This window comes from Acipenser ruthenus, chromosome 2 (assembly GCF_902713425.1).
Source record: "Acipenser ruthenus chromosome 2, fAciRut3.2 maternal haplotype, whole genome shotgun sequence".
In the NCBI taxonomy this organism is placed as follows: domain Eukaryota; kingdom Metazoa; phylum Chordata; class Actinopteri; order Acipenseriformes; family Acipenseridae; genus Acipenser; species Acipenser ruthenus.
The window spans coordinates 66,278,045-66,302,671 of NC_081190.1; the positions used below are offsets into that span (position 1 = coordinate 66,278,045).

The window sequence follows — 24,627 nt, forward strand, 5'->3', positions numbered from 1 at the left end:
AAACTTGTCATGCCAATAATGTGATTACATTTATTATTCAATAGTCACATGCTCTGAATATTCTATTAAAAGGAAACATCCTGATTAAAACCACACGTAACATCGTAATTATAGCATTATGTCTAGCCATAAAATCTGTTCTAGGATAAAGGTCTGAATTCAGAGATACCCTCCAGTCGTACTCATGTTCGTGTGAGTGGGCACTCACCCTCCATTGTGGGGCTGCTAGCAAAGGCTGCATTCAACAACCTATTGCTAGCCAAGAATAAGAATAGGATTAAACCAATGTTTTAAATGCTAAATTGAATTTATTTATATTTTTGACAGGAAAAGGCTAAAAAAAATAAAACCCAGAGTCAAAACCCCTTTTTATAATAAACAGCTCATGGTCGATCATTTAAGAAACATAGTTAGGACTTATGAAAAACCCTGCCAACAACAATGATGTGGATGAAAATACCAGGCTAATAGAAACTTCTGAATTTCAAAAGACAATAAACAGATTCACAGTGGTATGGAAATCTTGCAATAAAATTTATTAGAACTCACAATGTTTTACAGTTGCAACATCTTACTAGAGCATTATTTCAACACAGCTGCACATATTTACAGTATCTTCTATATACTAAAACATTATTCCGATGGATAGTGTTTTCCACATTTTAGTATCACTATCCCCGTCCCCCTTTTTTGACAGTTTTAGTTCTTAGCATCTACTGTAAAGCAAAATACAATAATGTAGCTTGTTTACTTCTAGACATCTCCCTTTGAAACAAAGTAACATTCTCTGATGCCCATTTGTTTGTTTTTTTAAAGTGCATTATTGGAAGCTATATACATCCAGTAAAAAAAAAAAAACCCCAGCTGAAACGCAGAATACTGTACATAAAAATAATTACAAGAAGAATAGTTTTTACTTTACAAATTCACAAGTGTGTTAGTTAAGCACAGATTTTTTAGCAGCTGGCACAATGCTAAATTATTGAATGTGAAAGTATACAAAAGGAAACATCACCATGTAATACTTTTGCCACTTGGCTAGAAATGTTCACAAAACTAGAATATCTTTGCATTTAGATAAAAATAAGAAGCTATGCATTTTGTTTTTATATCACTCAAGGGTGGTTATTATAAGAGTGAAGCAAGGCCGGGGTAAGTGTGCCTGGAGAATAAACACAGATGGCCCTTAGTAACCTAAACCACAATTTACATATAACACTTATAAAATACATTGATTTAATCTGGTACTAGGTTTAGGCTTTCACCACTGTTTGCTATTTACGTGCATACAGGACTTTAAAGTTACAGAATTGTCAACTGATTACAGTAAACTGCTGTTACATGCTTTTCATGTGAATTCAGGTATATGTTGGTAGAACAGAACTGCAAACATATTGAATGAACATAAGAATGAACACAATACATTTTATCAGCCATATAAAAAACTTATTTAAAAAAGCCATTTAATTCATGAAAAATAATACCGATTGGAACTGTAAAGGGGGTAGGCACTGAGAGATCATAAGAAAAATAAATTTCAGCATTTTGATTTTTCAAATTGTGACTGTTATAAATGTGTGTTTTATTTCAAAACTGCACACGTGAGACCTATGTAGCAAAAAGAAGCTTGAGTTTCTCTTGTTGACAACAGTCACATTTTGAACTCATGGAAGTATGAACTAGCAAACTCTAACTGACTGACCGAGCGAAATGTGGACAGCAGTGCACACCTCCAGTCTAACTGCTACAGAACATTCAAGAGTCATTATCAGGTGGAGACAAAATGTTTGGTTGAACGGAATAATAGTATCACAATGAAATGGCATGCCCATGAGTGAACAGTTGGTGTGACAATTGGCGTTTTTACTCATTTTAAATCAATACAAAAAATAACAAAATATCTGGTCGCATCCGACACAGGAAATAAAACGGTACATCATAGAGGGTTAATTAATAGTGGAAAAATTGGACAAAGAAATCAACCGATTGCGACAAAGTCTATTCTGTTTATTTATTTAAAAAAAACGAACAGTTACGATCTGTATAAGTACTGATACTGGTAGGCTGCTGTTTGAATCAATAAGTCTCTGCCTCATTACCTGATGGTAGTGGTTCAGATGCTTCCAAGTGTTAAGTGGAATCAATATACCTTGTATTCAATTATGGTATTTATTGTCAATTTAACTTGGTATAGGCTAATACAAAGTGCAAATGTCCATCTGAAATCTACAGGATGCATCTTCATGCCACTTACACAGTTCAACAATCAGGCCTTTTTAGCACCCCTTTCTATAGCTGCTCCTGCAGTACATGAATGATCTTTAGTAAAACATTAGCTATGGGTGAGTCAATGAATATCCCTGAATCAAGTGGAGAGTGGAACTATGGAATCCTTTGCAGATGCGCAGGTCCACAGTCATTACAGTATCAGAACTGGTTTAATGCAATCAGGTTATTACTTAACTGGAGGCTGCTTAACAGCATACAGAACACGGAACTGTGAGACAATGCCAGATCTACTCTACAGGCGACTTTGTTGTGAACTGCTCCCAATTCCAGTAGTAGAACTGTTTATGATGGGATGACCTGCATCTTCCGCACATATGTTTGCTGTGTCCTCATGTAACACAACCACAGGCACAGCTGTGTAATACTACCTTGAACACTTTGTACAAAGCCTTACAGTATCTAAGATACAATAATAATAAACAACAAATTAAAGATATTTAAAGCCAACATAAAAATGAATATTAAACCCTGTGTAAGCTTTGGTTTGTTTTTTCCACATTGCACATATATTTGGCAGGTTATTTATTTATTTATTTTTTTGTTGCAATACTTTTATTCCACATTGGGGGTGATGGGATTGGCCAGTGATTTTGCTTCAGGAGTGTATTGCAGTACATTGGTGCCAAACAGGGCACGTTAAATACAGTTTAGAGGCTACGATGACTTTAACACAACAGGCCTGCGCACCACACGATAGGCACATTTTAAATATTTGACTGTTCTGTTATTAAACTCTTGGGGGGTGCAATATTGAATATATATATATATCACCATCACATTTAATCAGAGTGCTGCATTTCATTCATACTTATATTTCTGTGTAGAGGTTCTCTCCAGAGCCTCACTGCACTGTTTACAGCCAGCAATGCTCTTGTGATGACTTTGTATAAACTTACAGTACAGTACAAATACAGTATAAAATGCAAAAAGTTCCATTTCAATTGTCTGTCGACTTTTTTTTTTTTTTTATGTGTCACATAATCAAACCAGCACAGCCCTATTTTTAGCAGTAAAGTTGTTCCAGTCTCTCACTGGATATCTGTTAGATCAGTGGTAAGCACAAGAGAGGACCATCTTTAAAGCACTTGTCGAATTGGGGTAGCAAATCATAAATGTGCATTCTTACAAGATAAAGGTAAATCATAAAAGAATGTTAAGTTAACAATATTTGGCTAGTGCCTTCATCAGTGTAATGATGAAGTACAATTTTACTTTTAAATGTGTTATTTTATGCTGCCCCTGTAACATTTAAGAAATTGATTCTCAATTATGCTCTTTTAGTTCCTGTATACCGACTGATTGCTCTGGGTTCCTCAACATTAAGCTGCATCTTCGACGATGGCACACACACACAAAGAGAGTGAAATAAAATGCAGTTTTTTCATTCATTTTAAAAGGTGATATGTACATTCAATAATTACTCAATGTACCAAATTACACTTTAATTATGTATACAAGATTTATCTTCTCTCGTTTAGAAAAATAAATGTATAACTTAACAAAATAAATGTAATCAAATACCTTTTTTCGGGGTTTTTTTGCGTGATGTACAATACAAAAGAAACCTGACAGTTTCTACCAGTCCAGAAATAAAAATGTGCTCTTGAAACAAGTGCCATACTGTATTTGATATAACATTTTCCATTCTATCCAAGAAGTGCTCTGGGCCCAATACACTGACTGCTGAAATTGAAACCAACTGACATTCAGTGCTGGGCCCTGCTAGATTATTATGGATGAACCTCCCCTATAACTAATGAAATGGTTCTTACAAGGAATCTCAACTGTTGTCTTTTCTGCCCCAGTTGAAACATCATTATAAAAAAAGTACGACCATCAATTTGGTAAATGTAAGCAATTGGTGATCAGAACTGAATTTCTAACCAGACAACGCCAGGATCCAATACTGGGAGCCTAAGCTCTCTCGAATCAATTCTTATGCCAGGCCTGAAAATGGGATCCATGTCGCATCTAGTCCGTTTCCTCCCTGGAAGAGTGTAAGATGAGTGATACTGCAGAGCCAGATGATTGTAAGCTAAACAATACTCCCTTTGTTAAAGTCCATTAAAATATGGAGAGGCCCAATGGACCATACAGCCTGTCAGTACTTATGATCCACTTGAGTTTCGATGGCTTTCTTTGAGTGCTGATGAAATCAGAGTGGGCATGAGGGAGTCCAATCTAACAGTGGACTGGGATAATCCCTTAACCAGGGACCTCATTTAATTTGGCTTTTACATCTGTCCTGATATCGCCAGTACAAAACATAACACGATATGCTATAAAAAAAAAAAAAAAGTGTTTTTTAGTTTTTGGAAATGTAGGGTTATATATCATTTTGCAGCCAGCATGTTTAGCAAATGCCTTCTTCCACAACAGCGCTGAGGGAATATGTGTCCGCCTAATGTTATTGCGTGGTGGCAAATGGACGTTCCTACAAAGGCAAAGCATGGCTGGGTCAGCTGTACCAGGCAGGCATGTAGTCCACTGTCAGTAAAGCTCAGCAAAACTGTGCATTATCATTGAATACAGTTTGGGATTTGAGTGTTGTGTCCTTGTATGGAAAATCACTCAAAAAAAAAAATCTTTCCAGCTTGGTTCTCTCCCGCATTGCCTTCTCAGAATCATTTTTCTTTCAAGCAGATGTCCCAGAGATGCCTTAGATTAGATCCTGAAATGAGGGTAATCTTATGCACACACATGCTGTACAGTACAGTGCTTGAGAACCAAAGTTGAATGTTGTGAAGAACTACTTTGCCCTCTGTTGACACAATCTTCTTTTTCCTCCAAAATAGGGATCAGACAGTGAACCGAGTCCACAGAACTCTTGAAGAAGTGCAATTCTTGCTTCTCCCAGGAGATCAAATACAATCTGCACTATCAATATGCTTTATGATATCCAATATCTGAGGTTTATACTAGGGTGAGGGAGGGAGGGATATCAGTTGATACTGGTCCGAATTTATGGAATTTTCTGTGCAACAATGTTCTTGTTTTTGACAATGTACGCATAGGTAACATTATCCTGGAAAACTAAAAAAACCAAACAAACACTGTAGTGTCCGGTTAACTCACTGGAATGTTTTGGCAGTGATGTCTGGGAAGCAATTCTTTTAATTTGAGGATTATATCCCTTAGGAGCGAACCAGAGGGTGGGGAAGCTGTAAAGACATATCTTCATGAAGTAACTAGTGGCTCAATGTGAGGAATAACACAAAAAATAAAAATAGCATAAATAACACGTACGCTGTTTCATATTTGCCAGCCGGTTGAAGTATTATGATTGAAATTATGTAAAATGTATTTGTGGAAACAATATCTCAGTGTTGATGAGGTTGTGTTTAGAAGGGTGTTGCTATTGCTTTCCTTGACCGAATGCAGTGCATTGCAGTCTGTGGCGCTTTATTTAATTTTTTAATTTTTATTTTTGTAATTCTCTGGTAGAAATTGCCTGGTCTGAATACCACAGATCTCATCTGAGACATTTCAGGACTTAACCTCCTCATTGTCCTGGTCAGTGGAGATCTCCACGTCCGAGATCCCCACTTCCACACCCATAATCAACGAGGTGTCTGAATCGCTGCTCACCGCTGGTTCCTGGTCACCTGGTGAAGAAAAAGAAAAAGAACACACAAGAATGAAGAACAAATTTGTGATCTTCCTACATCTGATTTAACATTTAAGATGCATAACACAATTATCATCCAAAATCCAAAAAGAAAGTGACTTCAGTAACAGTTTCTAACCTGGAGTTGCGACTCCTTTTAATTGGTTAGTTCAGCCTAACCTCTATCCTCAGTACAGAGCATCATTTCCACTGTCAGTTTCATTTTCTTACTGCCCCAGTATGTTCACAGCTTTGTCTTCATTTACAGCCAAAATAATAATAATTAAAAAAACAAACATGCCAACCCTAAGGAAGTTTGTGTCACACTTGGGAACTATGACCATAGATATTTTTTTTATTTAGCTTATGGAGGTGTTCACATATTCATGAAGGGGGTCATGACTTATGAAAGAGCTAGATTTATAATGGGAGTCACTCTTAACTGACCCTATTTGGGTGAAAATCTTGAGCAAACTTAGTAACTGTGACACCATGTATAATCTAGGTAAAACTATAAAAAGTTTCACTTAATGGTTTCATCTGTGTAATACTTCATTCTGTGTTCATGTTGTGATATACTGTAAGCATTTAAAAGGTGCAATATCCATGAGACATACTTAGTAGGGTTGTTAGTTTAGATTTAAATATTATTCTTAGTCTTAACGTGCTCAGCCAGTGATATCTTAACAAGGTCACCCCAATGGGGCAGATCTGGACTTGAAGCTGGATGTCTCCCGAGGTTAAAAAAAAAAAAAAAAAAAAAAAAAGTTTTTGCCTCACCCATTCACATATGGTTATTGTAAAGGGCTTCAACTGTTCATGGAACATATGACATTGCATTGCATCACATAAATGATGCACCCTAACATAGAATTTGCCTTTCAATGACTCAAAATAATTGTTTTTCTAGACAAAATCGTTGGGTTATTATCATAACCCTGGTTCCCTGAAATAGGAATATTAATAGGTGTTTCCATTTAACACACCCGAACTGAAAACTCTATACCAAAGATTCCCGAGGTTGCGAGCCTCTGGCGGGATGGAGTCTCCACTCTGCACTGCTGGGGACCCCCTTCGAAAGCTCTCTCTCCTGGTGACGCTGCCCAGCACTTCACCTAGGCGTAGATGAACTGTTTCCACCAAGAAAGCGCCTGTAGATAGTGATTAGACACTGTTATGAGCTTGTTGCGGTTCAACACCGGTTGATGAACCGTGAGGTTGAACCAGAGCTGCAGAGGGCGCATATGTAAAAGATGCAGGGGGAGGGTATTCAATGCTGCTGCCATCAAACCCAGAAGCCTCTGGAAAACCACTACTGGAAGTGCTCTGCCGAGTTGAAACAACTCTAGGCAGGCGGTTACTCTCTCCACTCTGTCCTCCAACAGGGTGGACAACATGAACTCCGAGTCCAAGTGCACCCCTAGATAGGTGACTATCTGGGCGGGTGCCAGTTGACTCTGTGCTTCGTTCACTTTCAGGCCTAACCAATGTAGGTGGCTGGTGACGAGTTCTGTGTGCTCCCGCGCTTGTACTGGAGACCCTGCACAGATGAGCCAGTCGTCCAGATAGTTGAGGACTCTGATGCGTTTGAGTCTCACCGGGGCCAGAATAGCTTCCATGCACTTTGTGAACACGCGTGGCGCTAGAGAAAGGCAGAAAGGGAGAACACAGAACTGGTACGCTAAGCCCTGAAAGCCCAGGTATTTTCTGTGCATTTGTTTCATGGGAATGTGGAAATAGGCATCCTTTAGGTCCGCCAAGGTGAACCAATCGCCTGGCCTGATGGACTGCAACAGCCGTTGCATAGTCAGCATCTTGAACCGTCTCTGGCTCAGGTACAGGTTCACCTGTCTTAGATCGAGGATCGGTCTGAGGCCGCCATCCCCTTTTGGCACTAGAAAAATACCTGAAGTAGAACCCCTCGATCTTTTTGGGGTGGTCGACTATGCAAATGGCCCACTTTTGCAGCAAAACTGTGCCACCTGGGCTTGCGGGTCCATGACAGTTGTTATTGCCACGCCCCGGAAAGGAGGGGGGCCACGTTGGAATTGGAGAGAATAACCAATTTGCACCGTGTTGAGAACCCAGGGGTCTGTGGTGCACTGGTTCCAGTAGTCCAGGTGGCTCCTAGAGAAAGAGCTCTGGGCTTGTGGCAGCAATATCCTAGGGCTGTTGCTTTGCCTGTGGCGCAGCCTGTGTTTGTTGTCTAGGCACAAGGTGCTTAAAAGCGCACCAAGGGGCCAAGGGGCTCCCGAGTGGCGCATCCAGTAAAGGCGCTCCACGTGGAGTGCAGGATGCGCCCTATAGCCTTGGGCAAAGGTGCGCAACCAAACTTATCACAGGCCGCATATCCAGAAAACTAGTTTAGTTTAATCTAATGCATATAGTGGACCGCACATTACTAAAGAATAATCTGAGTTTAACCCTTAGCTGCAGTATAAAAAGGCATATACATATAGGCAATTTCCCTTAGAATTACTGTTAATTTTGTCATACTGCACGATACACATCACAAACAAAATATACAAAACAATTAAAAACAAAGCATTAATATCGTACTGTTACCATATACACACGCATTCCACAATAACACAAAGCAAATTAAATATCTACTTGCTGAAGCGGTTTTTATTTTAGTTTATTGGAGTTGTTCAGTTGTAGCAGCAGCAATGTAGCAAAAGTCACAGGGCTTTTCTCCATCCAGCACCCGTGCCTGGGAGAGCCAAAGCTGTCTGTGTGCAGCCATCAACACTGCTAGGTTCCTGCCTATAGCTTATCCACTAAGCTTGGACAGCCTGAGCAGGTTCCTTGAGATCAAGCGCAACTCATCTAACTGGAGAGACGAGGGCTTGCAGGTGTCAGCAATGGACCCGATAAGGTTAGCCTGGTAAGCTACAAGGATGCTGTTGTAGCTTCCCAGTCTAGCAGAGAAAGTATTAGCTGTTTATGCTTTCTTGAGAATGACCTCAGTCACTCTGCATGGCTTGTTTGGACATGCTGTGTCCTTGGAAAGCAAGGACAAGTTAGCAGGCTGAACAAGTGAAGCAATGGGGCCCTCTACTGGTGGAAAGTGGGTAAGACCCAGCTTGTCAGCACCAGAAACCCTGTACAGTGCATCCATTGAACGGGAAACTGCAGCAGCCAGGACAGGATGTTCCCAGGTGGACTGTAACTCGTACAGGGAGTCCGGGTGGATCGGAGGGGCAGCAGGGGTAACTGTTGGCTGCTCATCATAAATAGAGTGCCTTTTAGTCTGTGCTGCAGGCCAGGGCACCTGTAACACTGCAGTCGCTCGCTGCTCGCTGCTTTTCGGCCGAAAGCGAGAGCTGTGCCACTGGCATGTCAGACCGCTTATGGTTGTGGAGCGGTTGTTGACACTACTGGCAGTGGCGGTGTAGCTGAGCACTCTCTCAGAAGTTCCGCAAGGATTGCTTGCTGGCTCGAAACCGCTTCCCAGATCTGCCCCCTGCCTGCCGAACAGGATCGATTTTTTTTTTTTTTTTTTTTTGGAGAGGGGGTACTATATATTAGTACCTGCGCACTGTACTTGGTGCACTAGGCACTCGGTACCTACACGTGTACTCGGTGCCGATGCTCGGCACTGACACTCGGCGCCGACTCGATGCACTCGGTACAGACGCTCGGTACCGAAGCAGTAACCTCAAACTCGCAAGCGAGATCGGGGGACGATAAATCGCAGTTACAGCAAGTGGCAAGTTAGCAGGAATGCCACTGGTTAAACTGCGCAGTCAGTGCGAACACCAAACCAGCAGCAGCCTGCACCAAAACAGTAACCTCGGTCCCTAAGGATCGGGGGCGACGAGTCGCAGTTACTGTATGTGGTGAATCAATAGGGATGCCCACCTGCAAGTCAGCCACTGACTAATTCTAAATTAGCGCTTGAAAATAGAAAAAGCCTGCTTCAAAAAGCCTTTGTAATAGCACTGCAGAAGCAGGACTAAAACAGCATCAAGCTGCTAGTAGGAACGCCTACAATAGCTGCTCTGAATTTTTCAATACTTACCTCTGTAAGAATGAAAAACAGAAAAACATATATACACACTGGCGGAAACAAAAGTGAAACCACACGGTCCACAAAATATTCTTATACTTATTTACATGTAATAAATACACAATAAAATTTAGAGAAAATAATTTTTTATGTACTCCAACTGGAGCGAGTCAGTCTAACGTACTAGGATCCCGGGAAGGAACAGGTAAATCGAGCCGCAGGCTTCCCACGGCACACAAGGCCGCATTGGGACGTAACCAGCACAGACTAATAACAGAAAAACAGCTCGAAATAATATTTTACTTCAGCGATTATATGCGATTAAGCAGGCTAAACAGCGCTAACAATAGGTATATAGAGAAGAAAGATACACTTATGTGTCTCAGGAGTAATCAGCACGGCTGAAAAAAGAAAATGGCGATGATTGTAGGGCTCACTACGATGATTGTAGGGCTCACTACAATGATTGAAGGGCTGCTGTTTATGGTTGTAGGGCAGAGCCTCAGCAGCTCCTTCCTACTCTGGCAGGAATCTTTGGTATAGAGTTTTTCAGTTCGGGTGTCTTAAAGGGAAACACCCATTTTGTAATGGTTAATATTCCCTACTTGAAAGGGAACAGCAGACATTAGGAATACATCAGGAATACACTGTATTAGCTTGCATCATTTAGTGATGCAATGCAATGCATTCAGAAGACATGAAAATTGTTTTAAACAGACAGAAAGATGTTTTGTGTGCTCTTGTTTTTATAATGCAAAATATAAAGTAAAAGAAGCCTTTGGGCAACCTTATACACAGAACATCAATTTACTCCTCTTCCAATGTCTTTCACCACAATCACAATGCAAGCTGTATTACTCTAGCGAAGGTCCCTCACAAGACTAAATGTCAATTGATTAAAAGACCCAGATTAAAGATTATGAAAGAAAAACATAATGCTTTGTATTCTGAATAAATGGTGCCTGTTACAAGGGGCCACAGTGTTTTCTTTAATGAACACAAAGTACCACATATTAAAGTGAAAAAAAAAAACTGGTAGGATTGAAAAAACTAAGCACAGAATTTGCAGTTGCCAATGCCTCTGGAGCAATAAATTATTAATTTTTAATATGAAACTACTAAGGAGTAATTTACGTAAAAGCTGGCCGGGGGCTACAACACCAACGGATGCTTTGACAAAAGTGTATTTAACATTTAGTAAAGGTTGTCATTCAGTAATCTGTGTTTACTTCAAAACATTGTCATGGAAAATGCCATTGGAATTCTAATAATGCCGTATCCCACTACAATGACCCCATGTAGTGATGTAATACAGGTGGTTACAGAATTGATTAGAGACAGCTTAGGTTCCCAATATTGGATTCTGGCGATATCTGGTTAGAAATTCAGTTCTGATCACCCATTGCTTACATTTACCAAAAAAATAAATCTAAAAAGCAGGATATTTATTTAATAACTTGTAAAAACTATTAGAATGTAGGAAAGCACTAAAATTTACCTCAGGATAAAGTAAACAAGGAAAAAAAAAACACAGTATCATTATTTCGATACTACTACCTCTGTGCATTTAAAATTAGTTTTCCTCTAATTAATCTCAAAATATTGGCAGTGGTTTACGTGGATTGAACTGCTGATGTACATCATACAGGTTTTCAGCAAACAAAGGCCTGATAAACCAATCTAAACCTCCCCTTGCTTTACAATGCCCAGACCTCCTGCTGCAGTTTAATACAGGCATTCACATATCCAAAGAACAAGAAGAACAAAGGTCTGACCCAGACATTCTGCATTGGTAGCAAACTAATAATATTTGGGATACCACTGGACTTGTGGCATGAACATCTTTCCAGGCTTACAGAGGCACTTAGCGAGCAAAGGGTTAAAATGTCCACACCCTAGTCATGGATGAACAAAGATTCAACTAAAAACTTGGAAATACAATCCTGGACTGGACTGCCAAGCCCTGCTTTGTCTAGTCTTCATGATTCACAGAGTGCAAAAAAAAAAAATATATATATATATATATATATATTATATATATATATATATATATATATATTATATATATATATTATATATATATATATATATATATATATATATATATATATATATATATATATATATATATATATGCCACTTACGTAAATACATATGATTCATTGCATTAAAATAATTAAAGCTAGGTGTCTGAATTGTGAAAGTAGCATGACTATGAGAAGTGCTTAAGGCTGCAGAGTGAGTTTTGGTTTATGAGACAACTGATGCAGTATTTATAACACCTTCATCCTGTGGTAAGAGGAGCTCTTAACAGGAACCAATATAGTTAAATATACAAACACTGTGTCTACTTGCTATTCGTTACTTATTTCACTGGATATAACCCTGTACTTGACAGTGCCTAAATAATAAAAGTAGCGCTTGAAATAAAGAGAATACTTTTTTTCGTCTGTAACCTTGCTGTTGAACTAGAAATTAAAATAACAGTTTTGGCTAATGTCTTCAACCGTGCTATGCAGTATTTTACAGGATGTCAATTTCAAGGGCTTATCTGATTTTACAGTTTCCATTACATTTATTCTCGTATTTAACTAATTTTGTTCAAGTTGTATGTTTTAACCCTATTTAACTGAATTTAGACTCCACAGACTGCTCTGGTTAGCTCAAGCCACAAGGTGTCAGTGTTTGTACTTCTTGCTGTATATGGCTCTGCAATCAGAGCTTCCTTTGACAAAAGCCGGATTGACTCAACTGATCCTTTATTAGTGATATTAAAAACACTCATTCAGGATGCCTAAATTCATCTACACAGTGCTAAATTTAGACCCAATCCAGAAAATGAAGAGCTGTGTGGGAGACAACTGGAGTTGCATCAGAAAACTGCTAAATGCACAATCCAGTGTACCATAGAAAATATTCATAATGGAAATTACTTTACATAAAATATTTAACAGCATTTCTAGTCAACACAGCCTTTCCCCAAGTGTTTTTTTTTTTTGTTACATATATAAATAGATTTAACAAAAAAATATATATACAAAATATATTTCTAACAAGTTAAGTCAGCCAAGGGGACAAGCTGGGGCGTCACTTCACAAAAGGCTTGGGGGGGCGGGGGCAAAGAATGCATTTAGGGGCCCCTCTCCATAATAATAAAACTCTGCAACAAACAAACAAAAAAAAAAAACTCTCTGGCATGGCATGAATAAACGTAGTGAAGCAGCGGATATCGTCTAGGCTTCATTTTTGCAAAGATATCAACCAGGACATCAAAACAAAGTTTTTTTGTTTTTTTTTTACCAATGATTTTTCAGTTGCCATTACAAGCAGATCACTCAGACAAGGATTGGTCAGGGAAGTTCGTAAATAGGTTTTAACGCTCATTGTTTGGTTACTGGAAGAGTGATGATTACCTTGATGATTTTTATTAATATACAAGTATAAGCATGTGATCGACTGGTTTGCAGTGCTCAGGTGTACAGCTGATGCAGGTGCTCCAACAACGACAGACACAAAGTTCACAGTTCAGAACAGTTCTTTAGTTTCTTTCTTTTCTGCTTGAGACCGTTAAATAATAATGTTGGCTCTACACAACAATGTGTATTGCCAGCATATAAACCATGGGGTTTAGTCCCGAAATAATAATACAAAGAACACCACACAACACAGACACGGTCACTTCTCCTAACAGTGAGTGCTCTGAGTGCAGGTGCGGTGCTAGGTAATTACAATGACAGTCGTGCAGTGTAGTCCGGGCTTGATGCTGGCCTGTAGTGACAGCTCCCAGTTCGTGTTAGCCGTCTAACAGTGACAAACACAGACAGTTAGTTTCCACAAACAAACAAAACACTTAACACTCACGATTCCTTTCTCGGTCATTCTCATAAGCACATCAAAAGGAACAGATTACATCGTCACACCCCCTATTACACCCTTAGTCACGCCCCCTGCGATAGCTAGTTCAGTCACGTCTCCTCCAATCTATGACTGACACATCCCGTACCGCTTTAAGGCGATGACTTCGGGCATTGTGACTCCGCCCCCTTCCTGGATGGCTGGCTTCCGATTGACCCTGGAATGATCTGCCAGACCAACCAGTACGAGGCACTCTGTTCCTGTTATACCACACCCTCACAGATCGGGAGGGAGATTGTTGACTAGGATTCATTCGCTCGGTCACAAAGCAATAGCAAGTATCCTTTTAGTGTTGTACCAGCTCAAAAAGAGAATAAAAACTACCGGTGGCGCGAGTTTAGCTTTTCGTTCCCCTCTTCGACTCAGTAACTTCTTAATTAGTTAAAATGACACTGGCTATTTGCTTAGTTGCTGTGACGTAAATAGATCTTATAAGCTAAGCACTTTTAAACGCTTGAACAGAATTATTAGTAAAGCGTACCTTTCTCTTTTGCTTTCGCTAACAGCTGCAGTCGTTAATTTTGAATTTCAACAAATGATCGCAGTAATGTGGGAGAGGCTGTTGCTATGATGACTTTTTTAGGCAGAACAATTTTAAAACATAGCAGCACTGCAGCTTTTGGCAAGAAAAAAAGAGAATGTTTCATTCAACAGCATTACATTGTCAGGCTAGTCCCTGCACTTTCAATGTCCTGAAGCATGAACACTTTCCTTTAAGCCTTTTAACTTCTCACAGAAACTGCCATTTGGGGGCCACACACATATATATATACACACATACACACACACACACACATATATATATATATACACATATATATATATATATATATATATATATATATATATATATATATATATATATATATATATATATACACACACACACACACACACACACTTTTTAATTAACAAAGTTTTGCTTCACTGGGAATTTCCATCACACAATACATTAAAAGCAGAGTTTTAATAAACAGATGTCAGTACCTTTCCTTGTGCACTGTAGATGTATTGATTCTCAAAAGTGTTAGGGTTACACACATACATCTTTAATCTGCAGCTTACTAATATTCAGTGATGAAATCTTATTTTTGTTTTCATGTATAAACATAAAGCAAACTTATGTTTCAGTGCAGTGATTATGCATTCTTTTGATGCACACAGCTATACTAACTACAGTGTGCTTTGTATATATTCTAACTGCAATTTCAGTTCACTAGAATTGCAAAAACACACTTAAAATCACAATTCTTAAATGAAAACCACATAGTTTTGTTTTTAATAAATTATAATTACCAATACAAGATCATTGTTTTACATTGTAAAGTGAATACAATAAAAACATAACAAAGCTTGAGCTTTGGCTTTTATTTTGAAACATGGTGGACTGTAATTTTTTACCTTTTATCTTAGACAGTGCTGCCTCCTTTTTCACTATCTGACTTACACATCATAAAATGAATTAGTGAATCTCCTAATTCAGTAAAGCATAGAACCTGACAATTTGACATGGCATAACCGTGAATGAACCGAATTTGTAAATTATCGAATTTTGAAATAACTAGGGAGCGCTGCATTACAAAACACTAATACACTACCACTCATACTACAACTGCTATACTAATAACAATATGAATGGTTTGTCTGACAGCTTCCAATCTCATGAGATGTCTGTCTCAGTTTGTTTCTAATGAGACAAAGTCGTATGTTGTGTGTAAAGCACACTGAAATTGGGCTCCCGAGTGGCGCATCCGGTAAAGGCGCTCCGGGTGGAGTGCAGGATGCGCCCTATAGCCTGGAGCTCACCGGTTCGAGTCCAGGCTATTCCACTGCCAACCGTGGACGGGAGCTGCCAGGTAGCGGCGCACAATTGGCCGAGCGCCGCCTGGGTGGGGGAGGGCTTAGGTCGGCCAGGGTGTCCTCGGCTCACCGCGCACCAGCGACCCTTGTGGACTGGCCGGGAGCCTGCAGGTCTGCCTGCAAGTTGCCCAGAGCGTGGGCAACTTACAGGCAGGCCTGCAGGCTCCCGGCCAGTCCATAAGGGTCGCTGGTGTGCGACTGCAAACCTGAAAAGACAAAACTGAAGCTTTTGTGTTTTTCTTTATAAAAACAGAAATAATTTGTTATGAAGTTTTAAAACCACAGATACCGTCACATTATTAGTAAATGATATAACATGCTGCTATGTACTGTACGGTGCTTTGCGATACTTTTGTATAAAAAGCGCTATATAAAATGCAATAAATAAATAAATATGCCACTGGAGCCTATCAACCTAAAATAATAATAATAATAATAATAATAATAATAATAATAATAATAAACAACATTGTACATGACTAAGCATAGACGTAAACAGTTAGTGTTTCTCCCTGTGTTACATTGTCTATTATTACAAAGGCAGACACACAATTAAAATCAATGCCATTCTCCACAAGCGTCTTAATGATATCCTGATCTATTACTGTTGTGTGGTTAGAGTCAATATGCAGTGTATCTACTAAGTAAGCAGTAAGTTCCTCTGAATTAGTAGTTGTAAAGCTCTGTGGGATGAAAATAATGTACAAAACACAGTTGCCTTGGTTATCAGTGTCCTCATCGCATACAACGCAAACAGACTCAGAATCCTTCATTTTGCCATTTAAATATTCTTTGTACACTTTAGGGAGATACTCTCGTCTGAGTTTGTCACTGTTAGGCACAGCTCCACAATTCAGGATTTTTTTCATTAAAAAAACTGATATTTCAATGACCAGCCGTTGTATCAGTATTTTCGTTGCACTAAAGGCTTCCACTAATTCAAACGTGTTGGCATTACGTGTTTCTCCACTCTGTGCTCTTTTTAAACAATCCTGTGATCGTGACCTGCTTGTTCGGTAATTGTTTAGCCTGAACTTCAAGTTTGATTTTCTTGTTTTTGTGTACTGCGCTGTCAAGTGCTTGTCAATAGTACCTTTTCTTAGATGATCCAAAGACACATTACAAGTAGAGCAGAACACAATTCCACCATCTGCATGCAATGTCCAATTTTCGTAGCTCTGAAAGCGATCTTTTGTTGAAATGAATTTAGCTTATTTTGATTTGTCAGATGTCTGCATTTTTAATGTTAATCATACACTGCAAGCTAATAAATCAACAATATCTAAACAATCAATTTACACTTCCCACCTCTGACTTGCTGTACAGTATGAGGAATTCACCACTCATGAAGCCAGTATTTGTTTGATCCCGTTGCCGTAGTAACCAAATGCATGCATTGAGCCGGACCGTATACAGCTACTGTAGCGCAGTTTCTACTTGATAAAAGTGTTGTGGCATTGTCAAGAAGGATGCAAGACAAGGTTTCAAGGCTAAACTTTATTTATTTTAGCCTTAATTATCGCTTTAACAAAGCTGCTGTCAGCCACAGCTCACGCTTTTACAAGTCAGCTTTCTATTCTCTTTAGCTCTTTCTCTCTCTGGCTCTTTCTCTTTAGCTCTCTCTTTGCTCTATTCTCCTTTTCTCAGTCTGACCCCAGGATCCAGCTCTCAGCTCCTTTTATAGGAGAGCTGGAGGGAGGCGGTGTCCGTTCCATCCAATCCAGAACAGACACCTCACCCTGCTGGAAGGCTCCAGAATGACAGCTGTCTGGAAATCCCCCAGCCCAGGTGCCTCAGTCTGGGGATCGGAACACTCTAGATGAAAGGGGGCGGGGGCCCAGCCTGACCGCTGGTAACCTCGCTGGATGGAAATGTACAGGCTGAGTTCTCCCATTCACTCCATCGCGCTGACCACGCCCCCGACCCACGGGGTGCGCTCTTCCAGGCTGTTAACAAGCAGTCAACGTGCCGGCCCCGCCCATCTCACAAGCCCGCCTCGGGACCTGCTGTTACAGTATGAAATCAACATGGGAGGTGAAAAGTAAAATACTGTAAGGAAAATAACATATTTTTCACTGTAGGCAGTCAAATACACGGTTTCTGTGAAATTTGTGATATTGTGAATTTCCCGGGGCCATTCATATAAGGCTAGTATGATCTGTGCTCAATCTGTATCTAGTTATTACCTCCTCCTCACACAGCCCTAGTAACGTCTGCCTGGTCCGAAATACTCTCTCCCTGACTCTTCTTCTCGCTCTCCTGTGCAGCTCTTCTGCTGGTTCTGTGACACCTCCTGGTTTCAATAAGCGGTACTTTTAACACACACTGAGGCGCCTAGTAAAGTTAGCGCCCTTAAGTGAATATGGTTTGCATATCAAATACCTCCCTCGCTGTATTATGTGACATAATTTGCATACAATTCCAAACATTAACATTATTCATTATATTTAAATGACTTGAATGCAGTACTTTTTCCACAAGCTTTTTTCCCCACACGCTAGGTTTCCTGCCACTGGTTAGTGAATATATAGTGTTCTGCGTTAGCGGTTTATTCCGAATTTTACCGAAAAATTACAAGATTTTTTTTTAACTGGACGTCGGTTTTTACTGATTTATACCCACTTTTTGTCTATTCAATATTTTCCCGGTACTATTTTTTAGGAAATACACAATATTTTGATTAAAATGTTTTATTTTGACTCTGACATTGTAATAAGCAGACCTATACTGTATCCTAGGATACAGCAGACGTAGACGTCAGAGGATCAAATAACATTCAAACGTGGTTCTCTGTCACTTCACAAACACATTATCACCTGATTATGTTGGCCAATCAAAGTCTGATTATTGTGGCAATTGCTGGGCGTAGTAACTACTAGCTTGATCAAAATATTTTTAGTGGATGAGAAATGGGAGAAAACATGAATCAGTTTATGAATATTGAAAAAAAAATGAATGTTTCGAATTATACAAAAAGCAAAAATAGCAGAAGTGGGTCAGATGAGGCAGAGGATGCATAGCGCTGCAAATACTGCTGCACTGAGGTACATGTTCGTGCTGACAATAAAAGAACATACTGAAAAATAAGCAACACATTAAACTAAAACAAGAAAGTGAACTGAGAGACAAGCAATCCATTTATGAAGCTTTTACACACGCTTTAATAAAAAGAGAGCGCAGAATGACTGTGTTAATGAGTTTGTCACAGCGCTGTGCTCTGCTGGACAGCCACTGTTTATTGCAGAGAGGTATGTATTGGTGACTTTGTGCGACAGTACTGTCTGTCCATCAGCTAAAACACTGCCTAACGCCGACAATCTTAATCGTAAATATCTGACAGAAAATGGTGATGCTTTAGTTGGTAAACTTATATGGAATGCATTGATGTAAATGTATAGTGTGATTTTTGACACGTCTCCTGATGGCTTGCACCACCCAGTTCTGTCAATTTTCTTTTCTTTTTATGATTTCAAGACAAATTAACCTGTCTTGTTTTGTGCTGATGTCATGTTCATACCTGTAGATACTATTTCTGTCAGCACAGCGATTGGCCAAACATTCACAAAGTACGAACTAACTTGGGAAAACATGGCTTCGACCCCCCCCCAACCCCCCCAACCCCCCCCCAAACATGAAACGGTACTTTAGTGTGGACGCTTTGAGCTGGATTAATTAGAAAGGTTTTTAGTACGGTTCTCAAGATAGTGTGGACAGGGCCTTAATTTAAAGGAGGAATAACCATGGCAGGACTTGCCTCTACCATTTCAACATTCATACAAATCTCTCATGAAAATGTATTATTTAAACCTTGGTTTTTACAGCTTTGAAGCAGCTTGTTAAAATTAGGTTAACCGAGACAGTCTCTCTCTTAACAAGGGAGGTAGAAGGTATATCGAAATGTATCATCAAAATATGACCGTGCCACGGTTTTGTTGATGTGGTCTTCAAGAAATCACCTGAAAATAGTATGGCAAATCTCAACAGTATGTACTGGAGTGTGTTCCTGAATAAACAAAAGTAAATGTACATATCGAAAATAAATTAAAATTCCCTGTCATTTCAAAAGTGAGAACCAAAAAGTCCTGGACTACAATATTGTACCTTTCTTATACATCTTACAGAAGGAATACATTGTCTAAAGCAAGCCAGGTTCATATGGAAAGCCAAGCAGAGAGAAGGCTATACTATTAAAAAGACTGCATTCAATGCTCTTTGCAGCACGGATGTTTTATATCTTGTCTAAAGGCAAGTCATTAATTACATGGTTGCAGACTGGAATTCTAACTCCGCCACCAAGAAAAAGGACTGTGCCAATATAAGCAAACACTGACATTTACCAGCCTGGTGTCAAAATACTCAGCTTTCACTTGCACATATGGGCAGTGTTTTTCTTTTTTTTTTTTTTTTTTTACAACTGTGTTAAACTCTCCCCACACCCCAAATCCTTCAATTCAAAACAACAACTTAAATGATTCAGAACTGAAGAAATGGAAAATCTATTAAGTAATGAATCTTTAAGTAATAATTAACACTTGTGGGCTTGTTGCACCACAAGTCTCTTAATAGTTCTTATTCTCATTGATATAACCAGCATACACCCTACATGTGCTGAGATAAACAAGCACCAGTTGCTAAGACTTGAGACCATGGATTGGATCCCACAGTGGAAACAGAGTATTCTGAATAGACTGGGCATAAAGAGGCTAGATTTAAACCCTCACTCCCATGGATTTTAATAGAACAGAGATGGATACCACCAGCAGTAAAAGCAATCAAGGATCATTATGCAAAACATCACTGGCTCTGATCCCATACACGGTTAACTGTTATAGGGATGACTGTAAAAATGCTGGCCTGCTATCTCTTATCAGTGCTCTGCGAAGCTGCATTAGCCTTGGGATGCAAGCTACCTATAAATAAATCATGCAGACCAGAGAGCACTTACTGCTTGTGGTAATGATGATCTCTCCAGCCTGTGGTGTGGGTCCGCTGTCCTGGAAGACCTGTGGGAGCCCCACAGCACGGATCGCTGGATCCAGGACCACTGAGCTCTCGTTGACCGTTAACTCACTGGTCCCAGTTATCCGATTCGTTGGGGGTCCCCCTATCGATCCCTCATAATCTGGTGGGATATCGTCAACACAGTCTGCATTTGGCTACAGAGAGGAAAGGCAAAAAAAGAAATGAATGAAATGTTAAAGAATGCTGTGACTTTGCAGTTTGTCCACGCACATTTATCAGACACGTACTGTATGATCAGTTACAGCAGCTCAAAAGAATGTGTTGTAGGTCAATTTGCAACATGTCCTATAATTAAATGCACACAGGAGGTCTACTGTGCTACGTGTCAAATCACATAAAGTTTACAAACGAGAGGAGGCCATTCGGCCAATCTTGCTCGTTTGGTTGTTAGTAGCTTATTGATCCCAGAATCTCATCAAGCAGCTTCTTGAAAGATCCTAGGGTATCCGCTTCAACAACATTACTGGGGAGTTGGTTCCAGACCCTCACAATTCTCTGTGTAAAAAAGTGCCTCTTGCACATACTTTGTGATGTCAGTTTCACCACAAACATTTCTGTAGAGGGGCCTGTGCTTTAGAAAGAGCTGGGAAAAACAGCTACAGGGAGCAGGTTATGCTTTACAGCAATGTCCTAGTGCAAGCAACAACAACAACAACAACACTGGACACAACCTCTCATTCATAATTTCCTGGATGTCAAATTTCTATAACTTCTAAGTAGATAACCTTACAGTAAACACAAAGGGCTTCTAAAAACAACCACAAAAACAACAATGCAAGAGTTGTGACATTGAAGGCCCTCGTTTTTCAAGCAATCAGGCTCCACAGAGGGGTGTTATCATGAGAGCATCTCTATCTAGGGTTGCTCTGAGGCACGAGGCAGAGTTACCTCATGATACGCTAGCCTGCTGCTGCAGGGAATTGTAAATCATGCGATGCATGCTTTCTAAAAGCAGTAAGTGTATCAACAGCAACAGGGAACCAGGAGGAGAAGATTGGTTGCCCAAGTGGAGAACAAAAAAGGCCCACAAGCTGTTTTAGTTTTCTAGCAAGGACTTTGATAAAAACAAACAAACAAACAAATAAATAAATAAATAAATAAATAATTAAAACCAACCAAATCACATAAATATATATATTTTTTAAAGTAGGCAGCACTCCAGGAGAATTGATTTTCTTTATTGAATATTTAATTTCTTGGCTGTCAAGTCTCAGTTTGTTCGGCTGCAAAGGCTGCAGGACTCCCAAACAATATTAAAGCCGTGAAAAAAAGAAAGAAGGTCCCTAAAAATGCAGTGAATAATGACTTGAATATTATTTCCTACTTCAAATATTGTTGAGAATTCTACACAAACCATTATTTTATTTTTCACTGATGGGTAAAAGGCAACAAGAGAAAAGCATCCACTTAAGTGTGTTTACTTACTGGAATTCCTAATGCTTTGAGAATGTTCATCTTGCACATTGGGCATGTGCGATGATCCTGAAGCCATGGATCTACACAGTTCTTATGGAAGAGATGCCTGTCAATAAATAACAGAGTCAGTTTACCATCCAACCACTTCCAAAGGCATAACCCTCATTCATATGTATCTGTGTGAAATGTTCTAACTTCTAACACTTTTTCTTAGTCAAATTTTGTTTGGAAGAATAACCAAATTTGCTGAACCTTAGTAATTGCATGAATTCTCTAACAGCTGATTTACAAAATTACATTTGCTGTAATTGTATATGGTACCTGTGTAAATTGAATTTTAGTGCTGAATGCAATTATCCATCCCAGATGCATGTGTTTTTATCACTGCTAATGAGAAGAAGTGGGAAACTGACACGGAAGTGAACCGAGTAATATTGTTTAATTAGCTCATTTTCAAGCAGAGCACACATGCTGTAGCCAAATATTGGCACTGCTCCCTAGTTAAACAAATTCATTTTGAATCATGTAATGGAAACATGCAACATGGTAACATCATGATTCATATTCAGTGGGCCAAAAGCATTGAATTATCAATAACCGAAAGCACTCACCTTATGTACAAGATTATTATTATTATTATTTTTTTTTTTTTTTCTTAGCAGACACCCTTATCCAGGGCGACTTACAATTGTTACAAGATATCACTTTATTTTTACATACAATTACATTATTTTTTTTACACTTTTTTTTTAAAATATTATATATATATATATATATATATATATATATATATATATATATATATATATATATATATATATGGGCTTCAGTGAGTTACACAAAAATAATTCCATTCAGGGTTTCTGTGACGTCATAAATTACCAATGGTCTCAAGGAGTTGAGTGGGTCAAAGTTCAAGTATATTTTCCTCTAGAGGAATTATCACTTTTTGACCTCACTACTGTGGTATTATGCCTTTTTTTTCAAATGGCTCAGGATGCAAATATAGCCTTCATCCATGTATTTATATATATTTATACAAACACACACACAGTCAGTTTTTATTGAAGTTACAGTAACACTGAAATCAAATTTCATGAACATGAAGCTTTCTCAGAGAGAAGGCAATATTCAAAAACTAATTGATGAACTTGATTTAAAAGTATTTTTTTAACGTCTTGGTACTCTTGCTTTGGTATTTTCTAATTGTGACATTAAGAAAACAGGGTAATCTGTTTTTAAATATTAAAGATATGTTACTATTTGGATAAATAACTGCAAAAGAATAATTGAAAAGTTTACTATGTCCTAATTATGTAATGAGGATTGACACAATTAACTGATTTTCATCGTCGTTTACCAGCTTTTAATGCTTAAAAGAGCCGTTTCAACTTTTAAAAAATGAATTGTATAACTTAAATTATAATTGTATAATTTAAAAAAATGACTTGACCTTCATCACCACTTATCTGCTTTTAATTATTAAGAGATGTTTTTAATTTGATTAATAAATTGTGAAATGTATAATTAGGGCTTGAAGTTTTCGTTTTTAACCAATAATAATAGAAAAAAACACCCCTGAAGACTTATTTAGAAGATTATTTTTTTTAAACCAATAAAAGTTGGTTTTGGCAACATGTTTTAAATAATGTCAATCACTCACTACTCTCTTTCTACATAAAGAAAACAGCTTTCAGGAGGCGGGCAAAGACATTGCAACTGACCAATCATCAATTTTGTACACTACGTAATACGTGTGAGTTGCATCAATGCGTCATTTGCTTAGCAACTGGCTTAAGCTGCATCCACACCAGTGTTGCCAGACGTACGATAATTATCATATTTGTACGATTATTTCAACCCTTGTACGATGTACGATCGATAATTGCAAAAATGGCCATATGTACGATAATTCTGGCAAGTCCAAAAAGTACTCGACCTTCGATTTCCAGTTTAAATTTCCGAAGAGTTTTCTCAGTCTGCTGCGCAGATTATGACCTTCTACGTCACCACGTCATTCAGCCACGGGCTTCAGCGGCTGCACAAAAGTGCAGCTTTTTCAAAGCACTTTGTGTGTCGTCAATGAAGTGCACCTCGCTACCTCGAGGCGGTGGAGACGTGTGACAACTAAGCACAGTAAAATATCTTTATTTATTTATTTATTTATTTATTTATTTATTTATATTTATATTTATATATATTTATATTTATATATATATATATATATATATATATATATATATATATATATATATATATATATATATATATATATATATATATATATATTACATTTGAAAGCTAGTAGGTAGCAACATGAATACTGACTACTCTAACTCTGACAGCAAGGCGGATCCCCCTGAGAAAAAAAGGAAGTGTGAAAAAACAAAACACCGGCCACAGTGCTACCGTTAACTAATGGGAGGCTGATCCTTTATTTGCTGGATGGTTACAGCCTGTAGTTGGCAACACAACACGAGCAAGGTGCCGTTGTTGTAATATACAA

The 24,627-nt window shown here is 38.7% G+C and overlaps 1 protein-coding gene across 2 annotated transcripts in view; it reads right to left on the bottom strand.

Moving 5' to 3' along the window:
* Nucleotides 1-513: 513 nt before the first annotated feature.
* rnf150a (ring finger protein 150a) overlaps nt 514-24,627 on the bottom strand; it is a 75,344-nt gene continuing 51,230 nt past the window's right edge. Inside the window, exons 5-7 of one of the 2 annotated variants that reach the window (XM_034013261.3) lie at nt 22,131-22,227; nt 20,629-20,839; nt 514-5,894 (exon numbers count right to left, since the gene is read on the bottom strand). In XM_034013261.3, coding sequence (XP_033869152.3) covers nt 5,776-5,894; nt 20,629-20,839; nt 22,131-22,227 — 427 coding nt within the window. In that variant the 3' untranslated portion in view covers nt 514-5,775. Of the gene's footprint in view, nt 5,895-17,221; nt 17,690-20,628; nt 20,840-22,130; nt 22,228-24,627 lie in introns of those variants that run through there. The other variant, XM_058999288.1, reaches the window with a different exon arrangement.